General features: G+C 40.6%; 1 protein-coding gene across 4 annotated transcripts in view; it reads left to right on the top strand.

Moving 5' to 3' along the window:
* Positions 1-23381, top strand: part of arhgap32b (Rho GTPase activating protein 32b) — a 142683-nt gene that overhangs the window by 25435 nt on the left and 93867 nt on the right. For all 4 annotated transcript variants that reach the window (XM_087847097.1, XM_087847099.1, XM_087847098.1 and 1 more), the window contains exon 2: positions 19325-19445. In XM_087847097.1, coding sequence (XP_087703223.1) covers positions 19351-19445 — 95 coding nt within the window. In that variant the 5' untranslated portion in view covers positions 19325-19350. The remainder of the gene's footprint in view (positions 1-19324; positions 19446-23381) is intronic.

Genomic DNA, 23381 nt, shown 5'->3' with positions numbered 1-23381 from the left:
AAGAAATGGCACTAATATATACAAATCACTCAATTATACATATCAAGAATATTACAGAGGTGATTATAAATATCAAGAATATTGACAAAAATATTACAGGGGTGGAAGATATGACTGAGATTTGACTCTAAATGTGAACTTTATTTGCTATTTTAACGTAGCGTGTGTGCAAAAGGGTGTAACTCTATTGCAATGTTTACAGTGCATTAGGGCTGCCACAAACGATTATCTTGATAGTCGACTAGTCAGATCATCATCCATTGGACGTACAGCTAATGGCAGCATGCATCTGCTCTTATATAACTATCATTAGCTTACAGCTTTAAGTGTTTAAGGTATGTGCTAACTAAAAATAAAGACAAGATGATAGTTTATTAAATTTTAATGAAATTTGCAGATTGTTTCGGTGAAGTTTAATAAACTCCTTGCTATCTAAAATATAACAGGACACCGGAGTATATTCTCGAGCATCTCACACTTCTGATAATCAGCTGTCTGCTTGACGTTTATTCAGCTGTGTAAAAACTATAACTTTAATCTCAGCCAAACCGATTTACTCAGGAACAAATAAAATACAAAAAAAAGCCAAACAATAACATTTTTAAGTTATCTAAGTGACTTATATATGTTTAACCTGAGTAGCGAAAGACGGCGGGGGGTTTGAAAACGATTTGCCGGGAGTCCGGTGTTCTCACGGCTCTAGTTAGCCTAGCCCCCGGCTAGCTATCGAGCTAGTGGGTAACAGACGTCTCCGAAAACGTCGGAGCGCTTTTGAAAATATGTGGTGTCTTGATAAACTGAGCAGATATTTGAGGTTTACACAGCAACATTCTCGCCTGAAAATATGTTAAACGTTTATTTTGTGACCCAGAAAGAATAATAAGAGTAATATTAAAACTAACTAGCTGCCGCCATTGTTGAAAACTGAGCTGGGCTGCGCTATGAATTCTGGGACAGAGCTACTTCTTCTTCTTCGCGGTTTAACGGCAGCTGGCATCCTTGTACATGCAGTGCTGCCATCTTCTGTTTCAGTCTGTTATTACACTCTTAAATCCTACTACTTATTCCTGCGTCTTTTGGGATCTTACAAAGCTTCAAACGACGCGTCGACTATTAAATCAGTCGTCGACGATTCTGATAGTCGACTAATCGTGGCAGCCCTACAGTGCATTAGATGGAGGAGTTGTAGAGGGAGACGGCCACAGGCAGGAATAATTTCCTGGATCGTTCAGTGGTGCTTTTTGGTAATCTCAGTCTGTCACTGAAGATGCTCCTGTTACTAGCCAGCACGTCATGGAGTGGGAGGGAGGCATATTATCCAGCATTGTCCTTATCCAGGACAACATCCGCTTCTTAGACACCACCCTAAGAGAGTCTGCCTCCATCCCTACAACATTACTGGCCTTGTGGATCATTTTATGGAGTCTGTTGGCATCTGCGACCCTCATCCTGCTGCCCCAGCATGCAACAGTATAGAGGATGGCACTGGCCCCAACAGACTCATAGAAAATCCTGAGCATTGTCCGACAGATGTTGAAGGACCTCAGCCGCCTTGGGAAAAAAACAGAGATGACTCTGGCTCTTTCTTTAGAGTGCAGTGGTGTTTTTAACCCAGTCCAGTTTATTGTTTATGTGTACTCCGAGGTATTTATAGTCCTCTACAATGTCCACATTGACCCTCTGGATTGAAACAGGGGTCAAGGTTTTCCTGCTCCTTCTAAAAGTCCACAATCAATTCCTTGGTCTTTGCCGCGTTGAGCTGCAGACAGGCCTGTGTTACACAAGCCTCGCCACTTGTGGGAAATGTTTGGATATGAAGGAGATTTTTCTCTTGCCACCAACAACATTTTTCATGTTTCTGCTGCCATTTGCCAAGCTGCTCCCTTTTCAGATGCACCACTTTAAATTCACTTTGCTGTGTGAATGTGAAGCAATGAAAGCAACTCGAAAGACTGACGAGTAACCTACTTCTGATAACTGAGTTTTGTTTATTTTAACGAGAGGAAGATGTTTAAGTGACAGTTGAAATGAGCACTTTTACCTCACTGTGGTATTTGCATCATTAGAGTACAGATGCATGTTTTTCTTGGTCTTTCTGCTGCCTGCTCATTTTTTAGCTTGGTAATTTAGATCCACATCTCACTCTGTATTGTATTATCTCCTGTGGTAATTCACTAAGCGTGTTCACCCCATGGTGTGGTGTTGCGAGTGGGTACCTTATCAGATTTTTACCTCCTAATTATCAGATTTTCTTACCCAGTCCTACACAAGGGCTCCTAAATCAGCTTCAAGGACACTCATGTTTTGCCTGCTCTTAGTCTGTTTGCTGCAATAAGTTCTATTTGTCTGGATACATTTCCTGGTCCAGGTGAATCACATCTTGGCTTTCTTTCTTTGGATTATCGCTCCCTCCTGCAAGGCAGTGATAATGAAGTAGAGCAGTGAAAAGGGTGTTTTCATACACAGTTTTTATTTTTTTTGAGAGTACACCAGATTCTGTTTTAATGAGCTCATCCCCCTCCCGCGATTCACACTTGGGTGTGTGTCTAACAGGAATCCAGCTATTACTCAGATGAGGTCAGGCTCGCTGCAGACCACGCATCACATGAATCTCTTTGGTCATTTAGCACAAACAGGTTTTTGTCTCTTTATAACAGTCAAATAGAGCTGCAGAGGTTAGTCAGTGAATCCATCACTCAGCTAATCGATGTTGCCTGATCCACTGTTTTCCTGTGGAAATCGGCTGCTTATTAACGGTTGCTATGGTTTGGGCAGGCCTCTTTTTCAGGCAAAACTCATGAATAATTGCACACATTGTGCTGTAGTGCTTGCCAGTGCCTCCTTTGTATTATAGGGCTGTTCGATATAACGATATATATCGGATGACGACATAAAAACGTCTATCGTTTCATTTTACGCTATCGTTTGTTTCATGGTGTCGCAAAATAAACTGTTTACGGCAATATTTTTTCATGGTTTTGATGGTCACTGTAGTGGCTATATTAATTTCTTAAAGTTCTCTATTTCTCTTATATTTAATATAACCACACTACAGATGGACAAGCATTTGTTTTTATGTGTTGTCGTTAGCAACAACGACGGTAAAACCACCGCGTGTCCGCTTGTTCCACATAAACCTTTCACAATAAAGCTCAAGATCCTGTTGAGACTTTTCAAAATAAACTGAATCACGTGAAAGATGCAGAGTATTTACGGATGAGAAGCAAAAAAGAGCCGTCAGGTGCTAAAAAATAAACCTTAGACTCAAACGTTAGAACAGGCATTTCCCCGCAGCACGCTGTGTAATAAATACTCACAAAGAAAACGGCGGCCGTTAAAACGTAGGTCTAAAAATGTATAGTTTCATGCATCAGTTAAAACACTCGACTCCAGGTATACGACGCCAAGCTGGAAACACTTCACGCAAGACGAGCTGCCCGAGATTCACAGAATTTACAGAAAATGTTACATTTTTGTGATTTACATCGTTATCGGGACGATAGATGTCTTATATCGGGATATGAGATTTTGGTCATGTCGCACAGCCCTACTTCTTCTTAAAATTGATCGTTTAATTTAAGTAACATTTGAGTCTTTCTTTCTTTCTTTCTTTCTTTCGCTACTGTCACATTGTGTTTTGCTATTTACCATTATACCATTGCTTTGGGGTTATGGGTGGTCATTCACGATAACTTCACAAGGCCCCAGCCTCGTTGTAAATACAGTTCATTCTGCACTTGGGTGGCAACTCATCAAAATGATTCTCTGTGTCAGGAGATGCTCAGTATTTAAAATTCTCCCTCTGTTGTCAGCAGTGGCCTCAGTGCCTGCTCTTTCATAGGAGTCTCATTTTAAAAGGAAGACTGTGCAACAAGTGAAAGAGCAGCTGCTTTGGCCTCACGAGACATTTAATGGATAATGGTAATTGCTGTAACAATGTAAAACTGTAGCTTCTGAGAGGATGTGAATTAGGTCAACAATGTCGATTCAGCAGCACTGCCTTTCTAACATCATACACAAAGTGAACCCAACATCAATACGGACAAAACAACGAGTCAAAATAATCCAAATATAAGGTCCAGCTTATGAATAGCAGTTACAGACGTCTTTATATGAGCTCTGAACTCTCTCAAGGAGACAAGATTTCAGCTTTAAAGTGCTCTGAAGGTTATTCAATGACTGAGGTGTAAAGTTGGACAACGTTGTGCTACTGAGCTAAAAACTGATGTGAGAAGCAAACTAGAGGAACACAAATCATAGCAGCTGTTTGACGTTATTCAGGGTTTACCCAACATGGCATTGAACATAAAGCTGCTAGTAAAACTGCCTCCTTAACTAAATGAAGGCCAAGAAACCAGATTATAAAGTACACAGTGATATCAAGATGTTTGATATGAAACATAAAGAACTGCGACACACAAAGTGCAAAGGAGGCAGCGTGCATATAAATAGTGTCGTCATTATCAAGAACATAAGTGCTTTTAATCAGTAAGGAAGAATACAACATTGTATTAACAATTTTAATAGAATTTTTTTTCCAGTAAACTCATACAAACTTACTTAGATTTAGATCCTCCCGCGCCGATCGGCGCATCGGGCCACAAGAGAACGCCATCGAACTCGGTCTATCGCGGCAGTTGTTGCTTCATCCCATGACAGTTTGACTGAACGTAAATCTTCAAGGAAAGTCCTCCTCCATGTTATTTTAGGTCTTCCTCGCCGTCTCTTTCCATTCTTCGGGTTCCACAGAACCGCGACACGGGCAGGTCTCGGGTCCGGTAGCCGAAGGATGTGACCGGCAAATCTGAACCGACGCTTGGTGACTTGGACATGGAGCGGCTGTACTCCCGCACGGCGATATACTTCTTCATTGGTAATGCGATCCCGATATGTGATCTTGAGCAGCCGTCGAAGACAACGTTGTTGGAAGACGTCAAGATGGCGGTTGATCTTTGCAGTTGATTTCCAAGTCTCCGCTGCATACAGTGCCGTCGGTATAACGATGGTCTTCAGGAGCCTTTATATAATCGACAGACTGAAGGTTGTAGTTGTTACAGTTTTGTATTTTCTAATTAGTTTTATTTTTTGTCTGAAAGCTTTATTTTAGTTCTGCCTTTATTTTAGAATGAACATCATATAAGGGATATTTGTCAAAGTATTCAGGACAACACTTTGTAAAGACACATGACTCAGTTATGTAGACGTGCTGAGTCAGACCTTTCACCAGAGTAACAAAGGTAAAGACATTTCCTGTGTATTTCTATTTTGAGTTAGATTTGTAAGAAGTTGTTTTTTTTTTCAAACATCTTTTTAAAATATATTTTTTTATAATTTCAGTTGACCAAAATATTTTTATCACATCCTAATCGAGCTTAATTGTATCCTTTACGTTGCTCTGTGTGCGTGGATCACACTGCAACACTATTATGAATTATAAATGTGTGTTTTTGAGTTGCCTTAAGGTCTCTAGTTCACTCTAGGGGTGGGGGAAAAAATCGATACTGTGTAGTATGGTGATATTTTGTTTGCTAATAATGTATGGATACAGGGACAGCAGAAATTGATATTTTGTTACAAAAAGGTTTTTGTGCTCTGACTTCAGAGCATGTTGATCCTTGTTCTGAGCAAGAATCCTGACATTCCTTCACTGTCCAAATGTGTTTAACTTGTTTTATGGCAGCAATAAACATGACAGTTTACTTATTTTAATTTAAGACATGTTTTATTTTAATTAAGTTTAAAACTTTTTTATTTAATGTAAAATTATATTTTGTTTTAATTTACTTTCAAATTCTTCAGTTGCTGAAGGGGCTGCAAAGTTTTCATAAACTGCATAGTTCAGAATAGCTATAATTGTACCAGATGGTTGATTCAGTTAAGTTGGACTAGACTGTAATACAAACCGTTCAGTTTGTCAACAATAAAACTGAAATGAGAGAAAGACTGAGTGTGAGACTTTGATATTAGATAAAATGAATATTGATAAAGTTTACCTTTATGTACAGAATCTGAATATCGCAAAATATTTTAAAAAATTGCAATAATATCGTATCGTGAGTTGTATGGTGATTCCCACCTCTAGTTCACTCGTGTTCTGGATTCAGTTTGTCTGTAACATTTCCTGATTATCTTAATCAAACATTAAATATCTACAGAGACTGAGAGAAAGTGCTGTTCTCTTTAGTCTGATGCTAATCTGATAAGAACATCTAGGATATGAACTGCAAGTTGCCCAAAAAAGTATTTGGTGATGATAACTAAAGCACTTGTAAAATATACAATTTTAAATTTTTGTTAACCTAATTAACTGAAAAAGAATTAATAAAATAAGAAGAGTCACGGTTTCTCTTTGGTTACACGTTCCTCAGTCAAGTCCGTTCAGTTACCTGCTTTCAAACGGCTCCGTCACACCAAAACTGGGAGAAGATCCACCCGCCAGCATGTTAAACTGGTTTAAATGCCATGGAGCTGCATAAAGGATGGCTTTTGTATTACAGGAAGGCTTCAAGTCTGAGCTTCTCTTAACGTTTAAACAAGTGACGGCCTTCATTTAATTCAATTCAAGTAATTCAATTCACTGTAATTTCACACAAATGCTGTGTTGTGTTGCATGTGGCTTCAGATCCACAGGTTCCCTTGTTCTAAAACTGAACTGAATCTGGAGTTTTTGTTTTTTTTAATTATTATCTTATGTAGTACTATGTGTACATCAGAGACGAGATTTTGAAAAATCAGTACATGTATTACAGTAAAATCAAAAGAAACGAACAAAAACTATTAAAGATAAAATAATAAAAATGTCATTGGTCTTTCTTACCATTCAGTTGAATCAGAATGTTTAATCTGAGGCTTGCATCCAAATATGAATATTGGGGAGTTAAAAATATTCTGTAAAAATCCATATTTGATTAAGCACTTATTGTTGGTGACAATATTTGGATGGATGAGTTCCAGGTGGTAGTTTAATTATAACTGAGAAATATTTTCTTAAATATGGACATGACATGTTTCATTCACCATCACACATGAATATTTGATACTGCAGAGTTTACTTTGTGTCCTGTAACTGATGTGTGGTGTTACTGGAGACCTTTTTTTTAATGCAGGACAGTGCAGTATGTTTTCTTGTGTGTTTTCACTTGTGTTGGGTGTTAGAGAAACTTCACTTTCTTCCTCAAGGACGCTTTGACAGAACAGATGGCTCTCTTGAGGATCCAACCTGTAACCTTTGAGACGCGTCGTGTGACCTTTCAGAGCAGTTTCTCTCTAATCGACAGGCAGCTCTGCTCCTGGCGTTACTGCTGCATGAATGGAGAATAAAGGCTGATTGCAGTGATAACACTGCAGGCACATTCATTAGTTGTACACAAAAAGATTTCCTAAACATCAGAGTGGTTCCTGCCACAAGTGTATCACATTGTAACCTTTAAAATGATTGTGTGAAGGCATTTCTCCACACACTGTTTCGTTGTACATTGCTGCTGGCACTAGCTCGAGGGTTCAATGGTTCTCCCAGTGCTGATGAGGCTCTGAATAGTTTAACACAGTGGGAGGAATGTTGGAAATGGGGAAGAAGCTCATTAAGCAAAAAACACAAGTCACTGTAAATGTCCGTCTTGCAGTGGCGTGGGGGAGTAAGATCAGAACCCAGGCACTGTTTTAAAAGGTAGTTTGATTTTAAAATATGTTCCTTAAAATGTTGAATAAACCTGTGAGTGAAATAGTGGATGTGACTTATGCAGTATGTGGGAGTGTTGTTAACAACGTAGTACTCCATTTTTAATTTTTTTTTGGATATTTGGGTCTTTGTATAGGTTTAAAATCTGTTGGGAGAAAAAAGGAGACAAATATCAAAAACATAAACGTACCATTTTTAAATTATGTTAGCAAAAGTTCACACCCACATTTCACAGCAGACAGAGGTCCTCTTTGGTTACACATTTTCATCCTCCCTCTCTTTATTGTTCTTAAAGGTTACAGAGCCCCTCTCAGCTGTTTACAGACTATTATGCTTCCTGTATGGTTAGCAGGACACAAACACAAGTTATTTGACAAATAAAGACCACGCAAACGCATGAATGCTGGTAACATTTATTTGGTTCTTTTCCACTTAACTCGACCACTTGGTTTTTAGGGGTTTCCATTAGGTGGTAGTAATGATTACCTAGAGCTGGGCGATAGAACGATAACGATATGTATTGCGAAATAACTTATTCTCGATAGAAAAATTAAACTATTGCGATAGACCTCGCCGCTCTTGTCCTCTTCAAAAAAAAAAATAGAACAGCCAATCCAAATTAAGTAGCGCAGAGCCGAACCAATCACAGCCGCAGCGTCACGTCACGTAACTTGTTACGTACAACACAAGTGCCAAGCCGCACATGTGTATTTGTTTTGGGAAGCAGCCAGCCGCCGTGCTGCCCGGGTAATGGAGGAAATGAGTGTGCCGACTAGAGAAAAATCAACCGAGAGCGACCGAAGAGAAAACAGATGATGGTTCCAATGCTGGAGAGATTGTCGAACGGAAGAGCCATAGAAGTTCCGTAGTGTGAAGGTATTTCGGCTGTTTCAAGTCTGACAAAAAACAGAGTAGCGCGCACTGTAAATGTGCCGAAAGCAAGTCTGGAAATACAATAAAGCGGTGCATGCTCAATCTCTGACTGGAAGCGCTAATTCGTCATTCGGCTTTTGTCAGACTAACGTAACTGTTAAAACTGTTTGAAAAGCTAAGCTGTACAACAAGGAGAGATCGAGAATTTCCTTTTAGTTCTCAGTTTATTTGATACTGACAAAAGTTAGTCAATTTTGTCTGTTCTTCTGTAAAACAAACTAAGATTTATTTTTAGAATTAATATTTTGTTTCTAAGTGGAATTGACAATTTAGTCTGTTTCGTTTGTTCTATTTTGAAACTTAAACGCTTTAGCGGCTGCCTTTTGTGTAGTTTGCAATATTTGCCTTTATTTATCTGAAAAAGTCTCATGTTCCTTAAGTACATCTACCCTGTTGAACTTATTATGGGAAATAAATATTTAAATCAAAACAAGCTGCTGATTATTTCACATTTTACTTGTGAGCAACGGCACATTTAAATCTTACAAATATAGTTATTTGGCTTATATCGTGATATAAATTGTTATCGCCAGAAATGAAAAACACATATCGTGATATGAAAAAATGTTATATCGCCCAGCTCTACGATTACCTAGTACTTTTTTTAGTACCTACTTGACTGGGGATCAAAGTGATCTCTTCCGGTCCTGCCTTGCTTTAATGACCCACATTAAGGTGGTACTCTACTGTAATGGACAACAAAAACAGTAGAGCCAAGCCGAGTCGATGCTAGTGCAAAAAGGCTCTGGGGGAAAAAAAAAAATCAGAGGAAAGTTTGTTTCACAGACTGTCTTCTGTTCATGTAGAATGTGTGTTATGATGTGAGTATGAAGGGTGCACAGTTACAGTGCAGGCCCCCTGCCGATGTGCTCTTTAGTGATCCCAGTGGGTATTTTCAAGTAGTTTATTTAAACTGCTTGAAAATACCCACTGGGCCGTTGTGTCTCTTTACTGGTAAGGCTATATGTGGAATTCCTATCTTGTACACCTCCCAGCACTACTCTTAATCAGTGTGAATGTACTGAGAAAGAGGCATGAAAAAGTCGACAAATCTCTGTTTATACTGTTACAGATAAATGTGGCAGAACTGCTGCTGCTCAGACTCTCTAAATGATGTTTGTCATGGGAAACTTTAATGACCTCTTCATTTTGCGAAACAACTTCTACAAATTGCTGCTCGCCTGTCCATATCAGAAAGCATGAAATGGTTGCATACTGCTGGTATTCAGTGAGCCTCTCAGAGACACTGGAGTGAAATGCTCCATTCAAAGCTCAATGCTGTTGCTAGGTTGTCAAAAACTGTTCCAGAAGTGTCCAGGTTGCCATTACTGGCTAATTTGCACATCAATGTATTTGAAGTCTTTCAAGTTAGGGAAAGGGCTCCACTGGATGGGCCCCCGGTGGTTTATCATTCTGTGCGTGTTCGAGGTCGAGGAGGTCAGCGGTGTCAGAACAGGAGGCGACTACATGCTGGCGCTCCTTTGGCGTGTTTTAGCCACAGTAGTGAAATGGCTCTATGGTTGTGGCGCGTTTGTATGTACCCAAATCTACTACTTTACTTCAGATATTTTAATGACTGTTGCAGTTCTCCATCAGCCCCTTTAAGCTCCAGTATGCCTGCCGTGTTGGTCGCTTCACGTGGCACCAGTAACATCTATAACAGCCACTTGTATTTATAGAAGGAAGTGAATCTCTGAGGTTCTGTACGACCTGAGACCAGCTGTGGTGGCAGCGGCACAACGCACCATGTTGCAAAAATCAAGAGATGTGCGACAGGTCAAAGCCAGCCGAGGTGACATCAGATCCATCGCGCCACAGGGAGTAAGCGTGAGCATAAAAGCACCCTTCACCTGTCAAACAGTTTCCCTGAACTCGAAAGTTTGAACTACTTAAAAATCTGACTTACCCATCCTATAACTCATTATACTGGACAGTTGAGCTTTTTCAGTGGTTTCCATTCAAGCTTTTGTGGAGGTTTTTACTATTAATGTTGGTGCTTCCTAAAAGTCTGTTTAGATCATTCCTTAAACACAAACATGATGAAACAACTAGAATATTTACATGGTGTCCACAAAAGGATAAATGGAGACCAAATGAATAATTCAATTCACATTTCTCCAGGATGAGGTGACATCTCATGTCATATTGATTTGTTTTATCTTCTTTTTTTGAAGTGTCAAAGTTTGGTGTTTTTTGGAGCCAGAAATTAGGATAAAAGGGTAGCATGCTAAATTATATGCTATCGCTAGGTAGTTTAGATGGCAAGTTGCATCAGACACGTGTATGTAAGGCTGCAACGATTTGCCGACATAATCGTCGATGCAGAATTTTATTGACGTGTCATATTCTAAAACCAAGTAAATGTGTTATTTTAATACACTACAGCAAGCGATGGGGGCACTAACACCTAAATCATCTGCTCTCAGTACTAACGAAGAAGAACGTGCTGTGAACAGCAAAATAGGAGGAAGTTTAAAAAAAATGGAAACAGATTTAAAAAATAGAGTAAAAGCATTAAACAGAAAACAAAGTTAAATGCAGACTGTTCAAAGTAGAACTTTCCTTCTATAACAGAATTTTTTTTTTCAATGCTACTATCATTTTAGAGCTGGGCGATAGAATGATAACGATATGTATTGCGAAATAACGTTTCCTCGATAGAAAAATTAAACTATTGCGATAGACCTCATCTCTCTTGTCCTCTTCAAAAAAAAAAAAGAAAGAAGAACAGCCAATCCAAATTAAGTAGCGCAGAGCCGAACTAATCACAGCCGCAGCGTCATGCCACATGACTTGTTACGTACAGCACAAGTGCCAAGCCGCACATGTGTATTTGTTTGGGAAGCGGCCAGCCGCCGTGCGGCCGGGTAATGGAAGAAATGAGTTCGCCAACTAGAGAAAAATCAACCGAGAGCGTGACCGAAGGTTTCCGAAGAGAAAACCGATGATGGTTCCAATGCCGGAGAGATTGTCGAACGGAAGAGCCATAGAAGTTCCGTAGTGTGAAGGTATTTCGGCTTTTTCAAGTCTGACAAAAACAGAGTAGCGCGCACTGTAAGTTGTGCCGAAAGCAAGTCTGGAAATACAATAAAGCGGTGCATGCTCAATCTCTGACTGGAAGCGCTAATTCGTCATTCGGCTTTTGTCAGACTAAAGTAACTGTTAAAACTGTTTGAAAAGCTCAGCTATACAACAAGGAGAGATCGAGAATTTCCTTTTAGTTCTCAGTTTATTTGATATTGACAAAAGTTAGTCAATTTTGTCTGTTCTTCTGTAACACAAACTAAGATTTATTTTTAGAATTAATATTTTGTTTCTAAGTGGAATTGACAATTTCTTAGTCTGTTTTGTTTGTTCTATTTTGAAACTTAAACGCTTTAGCGGCTGCCTTTTGTGTAGTTTGCAATATTTGCCTTTATTTATCTGAAAAAGTCTCATGTTCCTTAAGTACATATACCCTGTTGAACTTATTATGGGAAATAAATATTTAAATCAAAACAAGCTGCTGATTATTTCACATTTTACTTGTGAGCAACGGCACATTTAAATCTTACAAATATAGTTATTTGGCTTATATCGTGATATAAATCGTTATCGCCTGAAATGAAAAAAACATATCGTGATATGAAAAAATCTTATATCGCCCAGCTCTATATCATTTCAGTAATTAATGTCCAGTACTCAATGCAGCTCTGTTTATAGACATGCAATTTCTGCTTTGTTTTAATCTCATAATCTCAGATTTATTTATTTTTTAACGCGGAAGTCGTTACTGTACAAATCTGAAGCGCTAGAATCACTGTTGAGCTGTAACAGAGAAAAGGTAAATGAGAGAAGCTCATGTTGCAGACGAGCATCAAGTCTGTGTCTCTTTAAATTGTAGCTGCTGTGGCTTAAACTGAAGGAGGGATGAGTGAACTTCGCCTTGCTGATATTGATTTAATGTTGAGTGACCTGTTTATATTTATGACTCACTACCGCACTCTGGAGACGCTCTGCTTCGTGACATTGAACCGAAAGTGACAGAGGCAGAAGATAAATGTTAAAATGTGACCTTTACGGGAATTAACATTTTCACACTTGTTTCTTAAACTGAAATGTAATTGAATTAGATTTTTTATTTTTAAAGAAAAACTACAAGTAAACTTAAGATCTTAACCGTCACATTGTCTGAATTTTTCCAGTTTTCCATGTTCCAGTTTTGGACCTGGTGCGTCCCCTAGCTGATACATTTGGGAGCATGGATGGTTACATTTGCATTGAGACAATAATTACATCTTCATATCAATTTTTTTATGTTTGTTTGTTTGATTAAACATGAAAGAAGACATGTACGTGGACCGGAAAATATTAGAACATTGACTTATTCTAAGTAAAGGAACATGCTCGACTAGTTGACTAATCATCACCATTGTTACTAGTAGGTTCCAGATGTGGTAGGTGTTTAATACGACCTCGGGGTAATAAACTTAGGTTTATCAGTTTTTCTACTGTTAATTTGTCGTGTTTGAGTAATATGTGAACATCTTTTGTAGTATCATGTTTTTTAATATCATATTCTTTCCATTGGTTTATTTTAAGCGTCTTTCTTTTTCGTCGTATGGAGTATAACGTGTAATGTTGATGATGCGAGTTAATCGGCATGATTAATGGTGACTAATGGTTTGTAATGCCCTTTTTATTAGTTTTTTGACCTTAAACGGTTCACAACTTTAACTTGATATATGAGGGTGTTTTTTAGTTTTAGACTAGTCGGTTAGTCTAATTCTTTTTCCTTGTTTAGTCGACTAAGAAATTAGTTGTCCTGATGATCTTGGAGATCTGCAGTTGGTCAGAGATTGCAAATTGTCAGTCAAGGAAATATTTAGCTAGTTTCTCCGTTAATGCATCGTAAGGTCAGGGGGCCTTGCTTATCCCAGTGTCAGAATATAAAAGTTGGGGTACACAGGGGCACCAGAGAGAAACAACCACATACCAGAAGGGTCTGCTACAGAAATAAACGGCTGAGTCTGAATGGCTAAGTCACTGTGGTAACTTGAACTAAACACCTAACCTGTTCTGGAGCATCTTATATTCTGAGTTTTGGTTTAACATCAGCTGGAAGTGCCAACCTTTCACAGAGCTTTTAATCTACAGTATGTTTTAGGTACATTGTATATTCTCACTTTAAATGTGCAAGTTGTTAAGCCGTACCTAAGTAAAACCACTGAAACAGCGGGTGACATTTTCACAGCAACGAGCATGTATTCATTTGGTGCAGCGAATATGTAAATGTTGGTATTCTTTATTATAATCTGCCAAGTCAGGAAATGCAAAAACCAAGAATACTTCTTCAATCAGTTTAAAATGTCAGAGCTTTAATGTTCAGTCATCACAGTGGAAATAAACAGCAACGCGGAGAGTGAGCCAGCAAAGGCAAACAAAACTATGTTGACCTTCCTTCGTAGAACACCCTCAGGAGGTCTGAACCTCGAGCCTTTTTGCTGTGAGATGAGATTGCTAACCACTCCCAGTTGGGCTCTAGTAAGCTCAAGATTTCCTGTTTTTGCCATTCAGATTAGAGTGAGGATGTTTATTGTGTAGAAACTATTGAATCTTGATTTTTAATCTCCTGTGAGATGAGCTGAGGCTCTGTACTCTCTCAAGGTCAGCCATGTTGTGGCTTTTTCTGCTGCATCAGGTGTTCGTGGGAAGCTCACTCTGCTTTGCTGTGCCTGGCTGCCTGCTTGGTATACACAAACTCACTTTCTGTTAACAAATGCACACACTTCTTTCCGTCTGCACACGGTACCTAAAGGGATGTGTGTTTCCATACCCACAGCATAAACAGGCGGATGAAGTCACACAAAAAACATCTAGTTAATGTCAAATGGGATGAGCTGCCTTTGTGTGTGAGTTAACAGTAGCTCAGGGCAAGCTGTGTTTCCAACATGAAGCCCATGTCCATGTCAACAACTTGCCCGGGTTGTGCCAGGCCAGTCCGCTTGTGCATAGCAGTCAATACAGCCACGTGCTGCAGGTCAATAATGTGGTGGTTAAAAAAGCTGAACTGCACTGTGCAGCATACAGGAAAGTTTATCATCTTTCCATTCAGACTTACTGCTTATATCAAAGACGGTCACAGGTCAAAAGAGTCGCGTTGCTTTTCGATTGGTTTGGAAGAAGCTTAATCACTCTGGATTCAAGTGCATGCTTGTTATTTTTACGAGAAAGATCTCTGAGTCACTTAAATGTCTCAAAAGAAGGTGAGACAAAGATTTGGAGTCTCTAATACTGGCATTAAATTACTATCCATGTTAATTAGGGGGGCAACGATACACAAAATTCACGGTTCGATATTTTTTGATACAAAAAAAAAGTTCATTCCTTTTTAATTTGTCATTTATTAAAATTATAAATATATATTTTAACTCAAAAGTACAGTTTTTAAATTTAATGTTGCTGAAACAACAAAGTAATAAAAAATAAATCTATCTGATCGAGGACTCACTCGTCTTTGGAAAAGAGAGTTTATTACAGAGAAATGTCTCTTTCCAAAATAAAAGCTCTACTATACGCTTCTTCTGGGCTATATTCTCAGCAGCATATTAAACATATCAGGTCCCCATAAGGAGAATCATGTGCTAACGGCTGTCTAAATGACTCGGGTAAAGTTTGTAGCATGCGTGCTTGTTGTTTTTGTCTGCTTCCACTTGTCTTTGCACTAGGATGATGTCGGAGTAAATGTGCAGTCATATTCGTTGTGTTCCCACTAGTGCGGTCAGCGTTAATCTGAAATGACGTTAACGCCACAACACGGCAAATCTCCGTTAACGAGCTACCGCAGATCGCCCCGTGCATGGGGCTGGACGGCGTCAACACGCTAACAAGCTAACTGTGCTAACGCACTTGTTCCCACCCATGTAATTGAGCATTTCTGGCACATCCAACATACTGTTTTACTTTAGTCCATGACGCGCTTACCTTCAGGGTCATACTTCACATGAAGACCAAAATAGTTCCAAACGCCAGATCTGAATGAGGGTGGGGGAGGTTCAATTTGCCATGTTGCAACGAGAGCTTAACTTCTGTCTCGCTAGCTTGCCCTGCACTCAGTGAATCTGCGTTCGACTACTCCGCCTAGGCTGCACTGTCGAGCGCAGATCCACTGAGCGCTCAACACAGACAGCATCGTCAGAAGAAAAGTTGATAAAATAATAAAAAATGTTGTATTGTTCAATACATATGCGTACCGAACCGAAAGTACTGTATCAAACAGTTCAATATCGATACGAGTATCGTTGCACCCCTAATGTTAATAGGTGACATGTGCCTTTTAAACATGGTGCCTTTTTTGCCTGAGCTACACTCTGTGTGCATCAGAGAGGCCGGAGGATTACGTATGCCCGGCAAGTCTGCCTCGGATGTAGAACCAGCTGCTTCAGTGTGGCTTGTGAAGATCCTCTTCCTCCTACGCTTTCTCCTCTCGCGCCCCACTCTTGGCACCATCCTCTTGGGATTACAGAGCGTAGCCATTGACTGCCACAGAAATCTGGCTCTTTGGCTCCCAGGGGATGTAAAGTTCTTGGTCATTCCTGTTGTGTCACTGTGATCTATTTTGTTGCACTGACATGTTGAGATTTCCCTGGGAGGTTTTATGGTGGGTGCTATTACAGAGATAATACCAGAGATGCAAAGATGTTCTCTCCTGTGATTATAGTCACGGTGATGGTTCAGTGGGTGGGTGATGAGCGCTGTTAATATTCCCTAAAGTCACCTTAATCACTGTACAATGCTCCCACTATGTATGCTTGGCACTGAGCACAAGAAGGAGTGCTAGCTGTTTCTATGACGTGCAGAGACTCCTCAGGTAGTGACTTTATTCCATAGTCACATGATGACAAAATAATTTAAAGTGTTTTGCAGTTCATTCATTTGAAGGAAAAACATAGTTTTGGTTCAGGTTATAAGTCTGATGTGTAATAACTTCAAAGGACTTTCAGCTCCTACATGTTTCTGCTTGAACACATAATAACCTGCATCCGCTAAATGGAGCAAGATGATTTAAGGTGTGATTTTAATAAACAAAGAACAAAGTGAACACACATTTAAAGATTCTCGATTTAAAAACATTCAAAGGCTGCAGGTGGATCTTAAGAGCAGTAGTGAACGGTAACTATAGCTATATGTACAGGTTGTTGATGGATGCATTGATGGTGTCAGTTTGTAAGCCTCACATTTCCTTGTTTGCGCCTTTGATATATCAGGGTTTGCATCTTCTCGTGATATGTTACATTACTGTAAATTAAATCTTTGTCGAACTGTTGCCTTGATAGAATAAGCACTTGAAGATATTAGGAAGTCGTAATTTTTCAACACAGAAAATAATTTCTGGTAAGTAGTAAATTACATGATTCTTATATAGTGCTTTTCTACTCTTCGGAGTACTCAAAGCGCTCTACAGAGATTGACAGACCACGTGACTTTCGCGCATTGCATGCCGGGAACTCATGGCAAAACAATCAAGGCAATGCATACGTTCATTCTCCGGTTCCAAGACCTTCTTGCTTTTTCTTTGTCCTCCAAAAAAGTTATGTACAAAACGAAGGAGAACAATGCCGGTCCGTACAAAGACAGATTTGATGAAAAGTCAAAGAAAAGATACGAGGAAAAAATCAAAGGAGTGAAAGGGTTAGACCCTTACGAGCACACAGAGTGGACAAAATACGTTAGCGTGCTGCCCAACTTTCACCACGCTCATATTTATAATCATACGGTTCTTGGAGTGAGTGCATACACTCATGAAGTTTAGTAACTTCAGGTCACAGCAACAAGCCCAGGAACAGTTTACCGACGGATGGGTACAGGACCTTGAAATGCACCGTGTAGAACGAAAGACCATCGTACGTATCATAAGTTTACCAGTCTCACAAATCGTCTTCATAAATACACATTCGTTAACAGTTTATTAATAGGACCTTTGAGCTCAACGGTAATTAATTAGCCGTGGAAATAATTTCTGGTACGCTTTACAGAAATGTAGCAGTGACAATAATTGTATGCTGTAATCGTACTGGGCAATTAGTGATACAAAAAAACTTATCCTGTGAATAAAAGTATGTTTTTGTCAATGTACCATGGTAATAACAGAAGCGAAACGCAATATTGTGTCAGGACAATTTACTATTTATGCACAATAACCAAAGGAGCATAGCGCAACAATTTCTGTTCAGCGCCAGACTTGCTTGTAACCTATATCACCAATTATGTTGTGAAAAATGACGTATTAACTACTACAAAACACTGACCTTCGTGGAAATGCTTGGAGCAGACTAACCTGTGAGCTGGATGTTCTGGGACGTTATATTTGGTTTTTGAATGGCTGCAATCCAGGCCATCCGTCGCCTCTTTGGTACTTCGGAAACATGGCTCGAACAATTTCTCTTCAACGACGTAATCCGATAACAACCGATCTCTTTACCCGTCGGCTTCCCGTGGCTGTCATGCGACCGGCTATTGCAGTTAATAATACAGCAGCTTCTTGCCATTTGTGTTTTTTTTTATCGCTGTGTGATGTAATTTCAATTGAAAGCCTGCGTGCGCTAGTACCTCTTGCCACATGTTCCCAGAATCCTTTGCGGTTTTACCCCTGAATGACGTCACATTTTCAATCTCTATACAACATGCCACATTCACACATTCACACCCATTCGCACAAGCACAGTCTTCTATGTTTTCAGTGCTTACTAACTGCCATTCATACACATTCGTACTCCGATGCATCTGAGAGCAGCTTGGGGTTAATATCTTGCCCAAAGATATTTGGCATGCAGCCTGGAGAAGCCAGGGATCGAACCACCAACTTCTTTGCATGCGTTTACTTTGTCTCACTCCTTCACTTAACAGATATGTTGTTTACCAAAGAGTAACTGCCACAGTCTGCAGTAGACTGTAAAGCAAACAAACTGTTTTTTACCGCATGATGGATAGGTTGAAATGCTGCTGCACAACCAACTCGACCAGTCAGAGGCCGGTGTTGAGCTTTTTGGTAAGCGTAGTGACTTTTGGCGTGAGATTTGCATTGCTGAACCTACGCTAGCATTCTGCTTGTAGTTTGTGGCCGACGTTGATGAGGGTGGAGAACACATTCGTTTGCTATAACCTTTTAGGACTTTCTGGAACTTTTCCTTGAAATCAGACCTACTTGTGGAGATGTGACAAAGAATGGCTGACCAAAAGATGCGAGGACTGTAAAAAGACTGTTTGAGGACGGAGACTTCAGACAGCACAGCTACCGCAGCGGGAAAGCCGATGGAGCTGATGATGTTGTTTGACTTTTGGTTCACATTGGGCAGCATGTGCCAGAATCTCCATGTGCTGGGACCTAAGAAATAATCCTGTCGTGCAAAACTCACGACTTATCTGGTCTGCTGACTAAAGTTAATTTGTTTTTTTTGTTTTTCTACCACCCCAATCTCACCCCCCCACCCCGCCCTGTCTTCGCACATCTTTTCCTGTGTACCTTTTACACCACATCATGCTCTCAGTCTTGTCTCTTTTCTTATTCCCCACATTCCTCTCCATCCCTCTGCTTCCCCCCCCCTCTGTCGACTTCCTACATGTGATTTCTTTTTATCTCGTTCCTCTTTCTCCCTCTTGCTCTACCTCTTCACATCCTCCCCCTTCCCTCCCGCCCCCTCCCTCTCTCCCCCTCCCTCTCCGCTTCTCTGGCAGGCTGCTCATTGCAGTGAGTCAGTATCATGGAGGCAGGCAGCGGGGCTGCCGCAGCGGTGGGGAGTGCAGCACTGGGTTTGCTGGGAGCCACAGCCACATCCAGCCATGACATCTTGGACAGGTAAGCGAGCTGCATGAGGCTGGCACACACCCCCGGGAACACACTGCCCCCAACGTTCTCCATCAGAGTGGAGAGTGTGTGGAAGAGAAGGACCACACCTTAGGGCTTTGAATAGCATGTTAGTTTGTTTATACTCAGAAAACAGGTATGGAGAGTTTGAGCATGTGTGTGTGTTTTGGGGGTGAGGTCGGAGGATGGGAAGGGGTGTGTGTGCTTGCTTACTTACAGTAAGTGAGCCTATCTTCTCTCTGTGCATGCGTGTGTCTCGTCTTCTGTACCGTTACTCTCACTTCATGTGAGGCAAACGCACTGGCAGGCAGTTCAGTGTTTCAGCTGATAGTTGGAGAATCTGGTTTGTGCTTGTGAGAGTGTGTGTGTGTGTGTGTGTGTGTGTGTGTGTGTGTGTGTGTGTGTGTGTGTTCACGCTATGACACAAGGGGGGAGTTACTTGGCTTCCTCTGTGCCTGAAGGAGAAATGACACCAGGGTATGCGCATGCAGAGGAGGAGGGGGAGGCATTGGTAAACGTGCCTGAGCGCTGTAGCTTTGCTGATAGGTTGAGTTTGTACAGCACCCCCCCCTCACACTCCAGCACACACACACAGACACACACACACACACAGAAACCGTAAAGCCCCATAGCAACTGTGCAGTAGCCATCACTGCTGGAAACCCCTCATTCAGACTCCCAGATCCCAGCTCCAAAAACCAGTGTCCCCATCGATAGGCTGAGTGGATCAGCGTTCAGCTAGTTACGTCATCTCCACAGCTGTGCACCCACACCCACACGGACTGTCGTCACACACGCCCTCCCCTCAAGCGTGCACATTCACAAAAACGCATATGGACTTTCATCCAGTAAACACGCATGCTTCACAGGCATGTTTCAGGACAAACACTGCTGTAGCTGTTCCAAGGTGTGCCTCCCTGTGCACGGCGAGCTCTATCATGAGCCAGCGGGTGCTCCTGGAACATTCCGGTTGTTACTCTCTCTACCACTGAGGTATAAGTAATCTCCGACACGTTCCGGGGATCTCCTTTGACACATTATACAATGTGAGATTGCATAATGAAGGGAATGAAGGCTGTGACTCATTTAGCTGTTATTTCCTTACTATTTCTGTTAGTCACCGCTCGCATTTGATTGACGAAGACAGATTTTCTGCAGCCTTCTCTGAACTACACCTTTATGCCGTTCGTCTGAGCAGGTAGACAGAGGCCTCGGTCTATCTCGCCAACGTTACTGCTAAGGCAGCACGAGTTCATGTGGGCTATTCTCACTGCTGGATTAGTGGCGTGTCGTGCGCATCTGTCTGTGTTTTTGCAGATGTGCTGTCTAGCTTAGTTTTTCTATTTTTTGCTCCTGGTGTTGGGGATTACAGTTAAGGCCGCTCAGCTCTTCCACCTGCCCCTTTCTCAATGCCCCTCCAGTCCTGAACTGGGTCTAAATCCTGTACTGAGGTTACCATGGCAGCAGCAGCTTAGCATATATGAGACAGTGGTCCCACGTTACTAGTGAGAGCAAGCTGGTGAAGATGAGCCAAGGGAAACTACGAATTGGATGATTCCCTTTTTTGCTAAATGTTTCCTGATGATGATGATGTGTAAAGTATCTATACAGGAGTATGTCTGCTCAACCTGACACTGCAGATTATTTCTTTTTTCTGTGTGGGTAGGGGAACGTTTTTAGCTTGACCTAGTGCAGTATAAAAGTAGCCGGCTGAATCGTGGTGGACGAAGTTTGATCACAGGATCGGGAGCCGGGACTGACGAGTGACGAGAAGCCCAATTGGGGACATGAGGGCCTCAGGAGGTGACGCAGAGCTGAATGCTGTAAAGCTGCATGCTGTTTTGGGATGTCGTAATCTAGTCTGGGATAAGCGGACCACAGAGCAGGATGGAGTGCAGGAGGAGGCCTATGCAAACGAACCAAATGGATCACATTGCTGGTAACTTAAGGCGGGCGCAGGCTGCTGGGGGTATAGCTTTCATATGTTGATTCAGGGATCTGATAAAACGTTAATGAGTAACTTGATGTTTATCTGAGCTCACAAGACGTGCAGGTTTGAGCTGAGAGTGCAGCGTGTTTTTTAACATGTCACCCAAGGGCAAGTATGTCAGTTTTTACTTGTGAATATGCATTTACTTTTTGTTGTTAATACTGCTAAACACATTAAAACAACTGAGTCTTTCTGCTTTGACAACTCTGAGGAAATATCCTTGATTATGTCATAGTGTTGTCATCGTTTGTGATATTGTGTTTTTGGCGATTAGGTTTAGAGGCTACACATTAGTGTGCAAGATTTGAGGAAATTACCACAGCAAGGATCTAATGAAAGATCGTTTTGAGTTGCATTGTGGGAAATCTCTTGTCTTTGCTTCTTTCTGATTGTTTTGATTTTGCAAAATGTTCAGATATTACGTTGCAGCCTTTTAAACAGAGTGGCTGGGTTGACAAAGCATACACAGCTTATGAGTCTATGGGGAAGAAAATGCCATCTGATTCAGGATGACATCATTTGTCTCATGACTATAGAAGTTAGTCATGAGACAAGTTAAATCTTTGAATAGGAAACATGACGTTTGGATCTTGGGCAATGTGGTGACAAATGTCCTAATAAGAAAAAATAATTTTCCTATATGTAGCACATGTTGTACATACATGTCCAGACTCGAAAACAAGCATCTTAAAACGATATAGCGCAGAAGTCCCACCCACTTGTTTTTCAAACCTTGGTTTGCGAGGGGCAGCCAATGAGAAGAAAGCTGCCTTAAAGGGCACCAAGGCCCAGCATAAGATACGTAGGAGTTATGTGTTAATTGGGAATCATGCAAAGCTGCTCCAGCAAATTCTAAAGAAATAAAGGTGCAGTTTGAAACGAGCAGAATACGTCCCCTTTAACCCTTTAAAACCGGTCAGAGCGGGCACGCTCCGTTTTGCGCAACTACTTCTAATCCTTGTAGCACTGCAACCACGTAAGTTTGCGCAATAATTTTTTTTGCATATGAAACCGGAGGAGTTGTACTTACATCTTATGCCATCAGCTTGTCCTAGGTCACGGTTTCCTTCCACATTTAACTTTGCAAAAACTGCATAAAAAGCGCTTGCAGGAACAAAAACATAATATTCCAGAAACACGCTGTGCCGATCCGATCAGCTGTTTGTATCACTTCCTACGTCCATCAGCGTGAACTATCGCATGTCCGCTATAACCTGCTCGAAACCGGAAGTGACGTCATTTTCGCGGAAATGTAGTATTTTACCATCAGGGCCTCATGAGCCTATACTGGTGTTTTTAAAAGTTATCTTTGACTTTATGACTTTCTGTGTGGTTTCTGGGATGCTTAGGACTCATATTGCACTGCTGGAAATAGTTTATTTTGATGCATGTGCTGCTTATTTGCAAATTTGCATTATAATATTTATTTTCGTTTTTCCTGCAGTGTATAAAAATTGGTGTATTTCAAAAATAAAACTATGAAGACACTCAAAATAAATTTCCTGTGGTGGGAAACTGTTTTGTGCAACTTTTTTGTATTTACAGTTTTGAGAGATAAGCTTCTTAAATTTCTCTAACTAGAAATATATGTTAAAAAAACAAAAACGATTATCAATTTTTTTTGTAGTTTATTGCACTTTCTTGCAATTTATGTAATTACTATGCACTTAATGCATACATATTATTAAAATCTGGGCTATAATGGTTGTATTGATGTATAGCAACTTGAAATGCTCCCAAAAATGGCTCCACAGCATGTAAAAATATAATATAAGCTCTGGCGGATTTGGTTCTATGGTAGGTCTTAGAGGGTTAACAAACTCTTCCAAATGAATTAATCAGAGAGGCTTCAAATTCAGATTTGGTTCGTGTCCTCTGAAGAGCTTTGCAATGCATCATTATGGAAATTGCGACTTTTCATTGAACATTGTTTCATT

The sequence above is a fragment of the Neolamprologus brichardi genome, chromosome 10 (assembly GCF_056152115.1).
Source record: "Neolamprologus brichardi isolate AB-2024 chromosome 10, ASM5615211v1, whole genome shotgun sequence".
NCBI classification, from domain to species: Eukaryota; Metazoa; Chordata; class Actinopteri; order Cichliformes; family Cichlidae; genus Neolamprologus; species Neolamprologus brichardi.
This window is presented reverse-complemented; position numbering and strand designations above follow the sequence as displayed.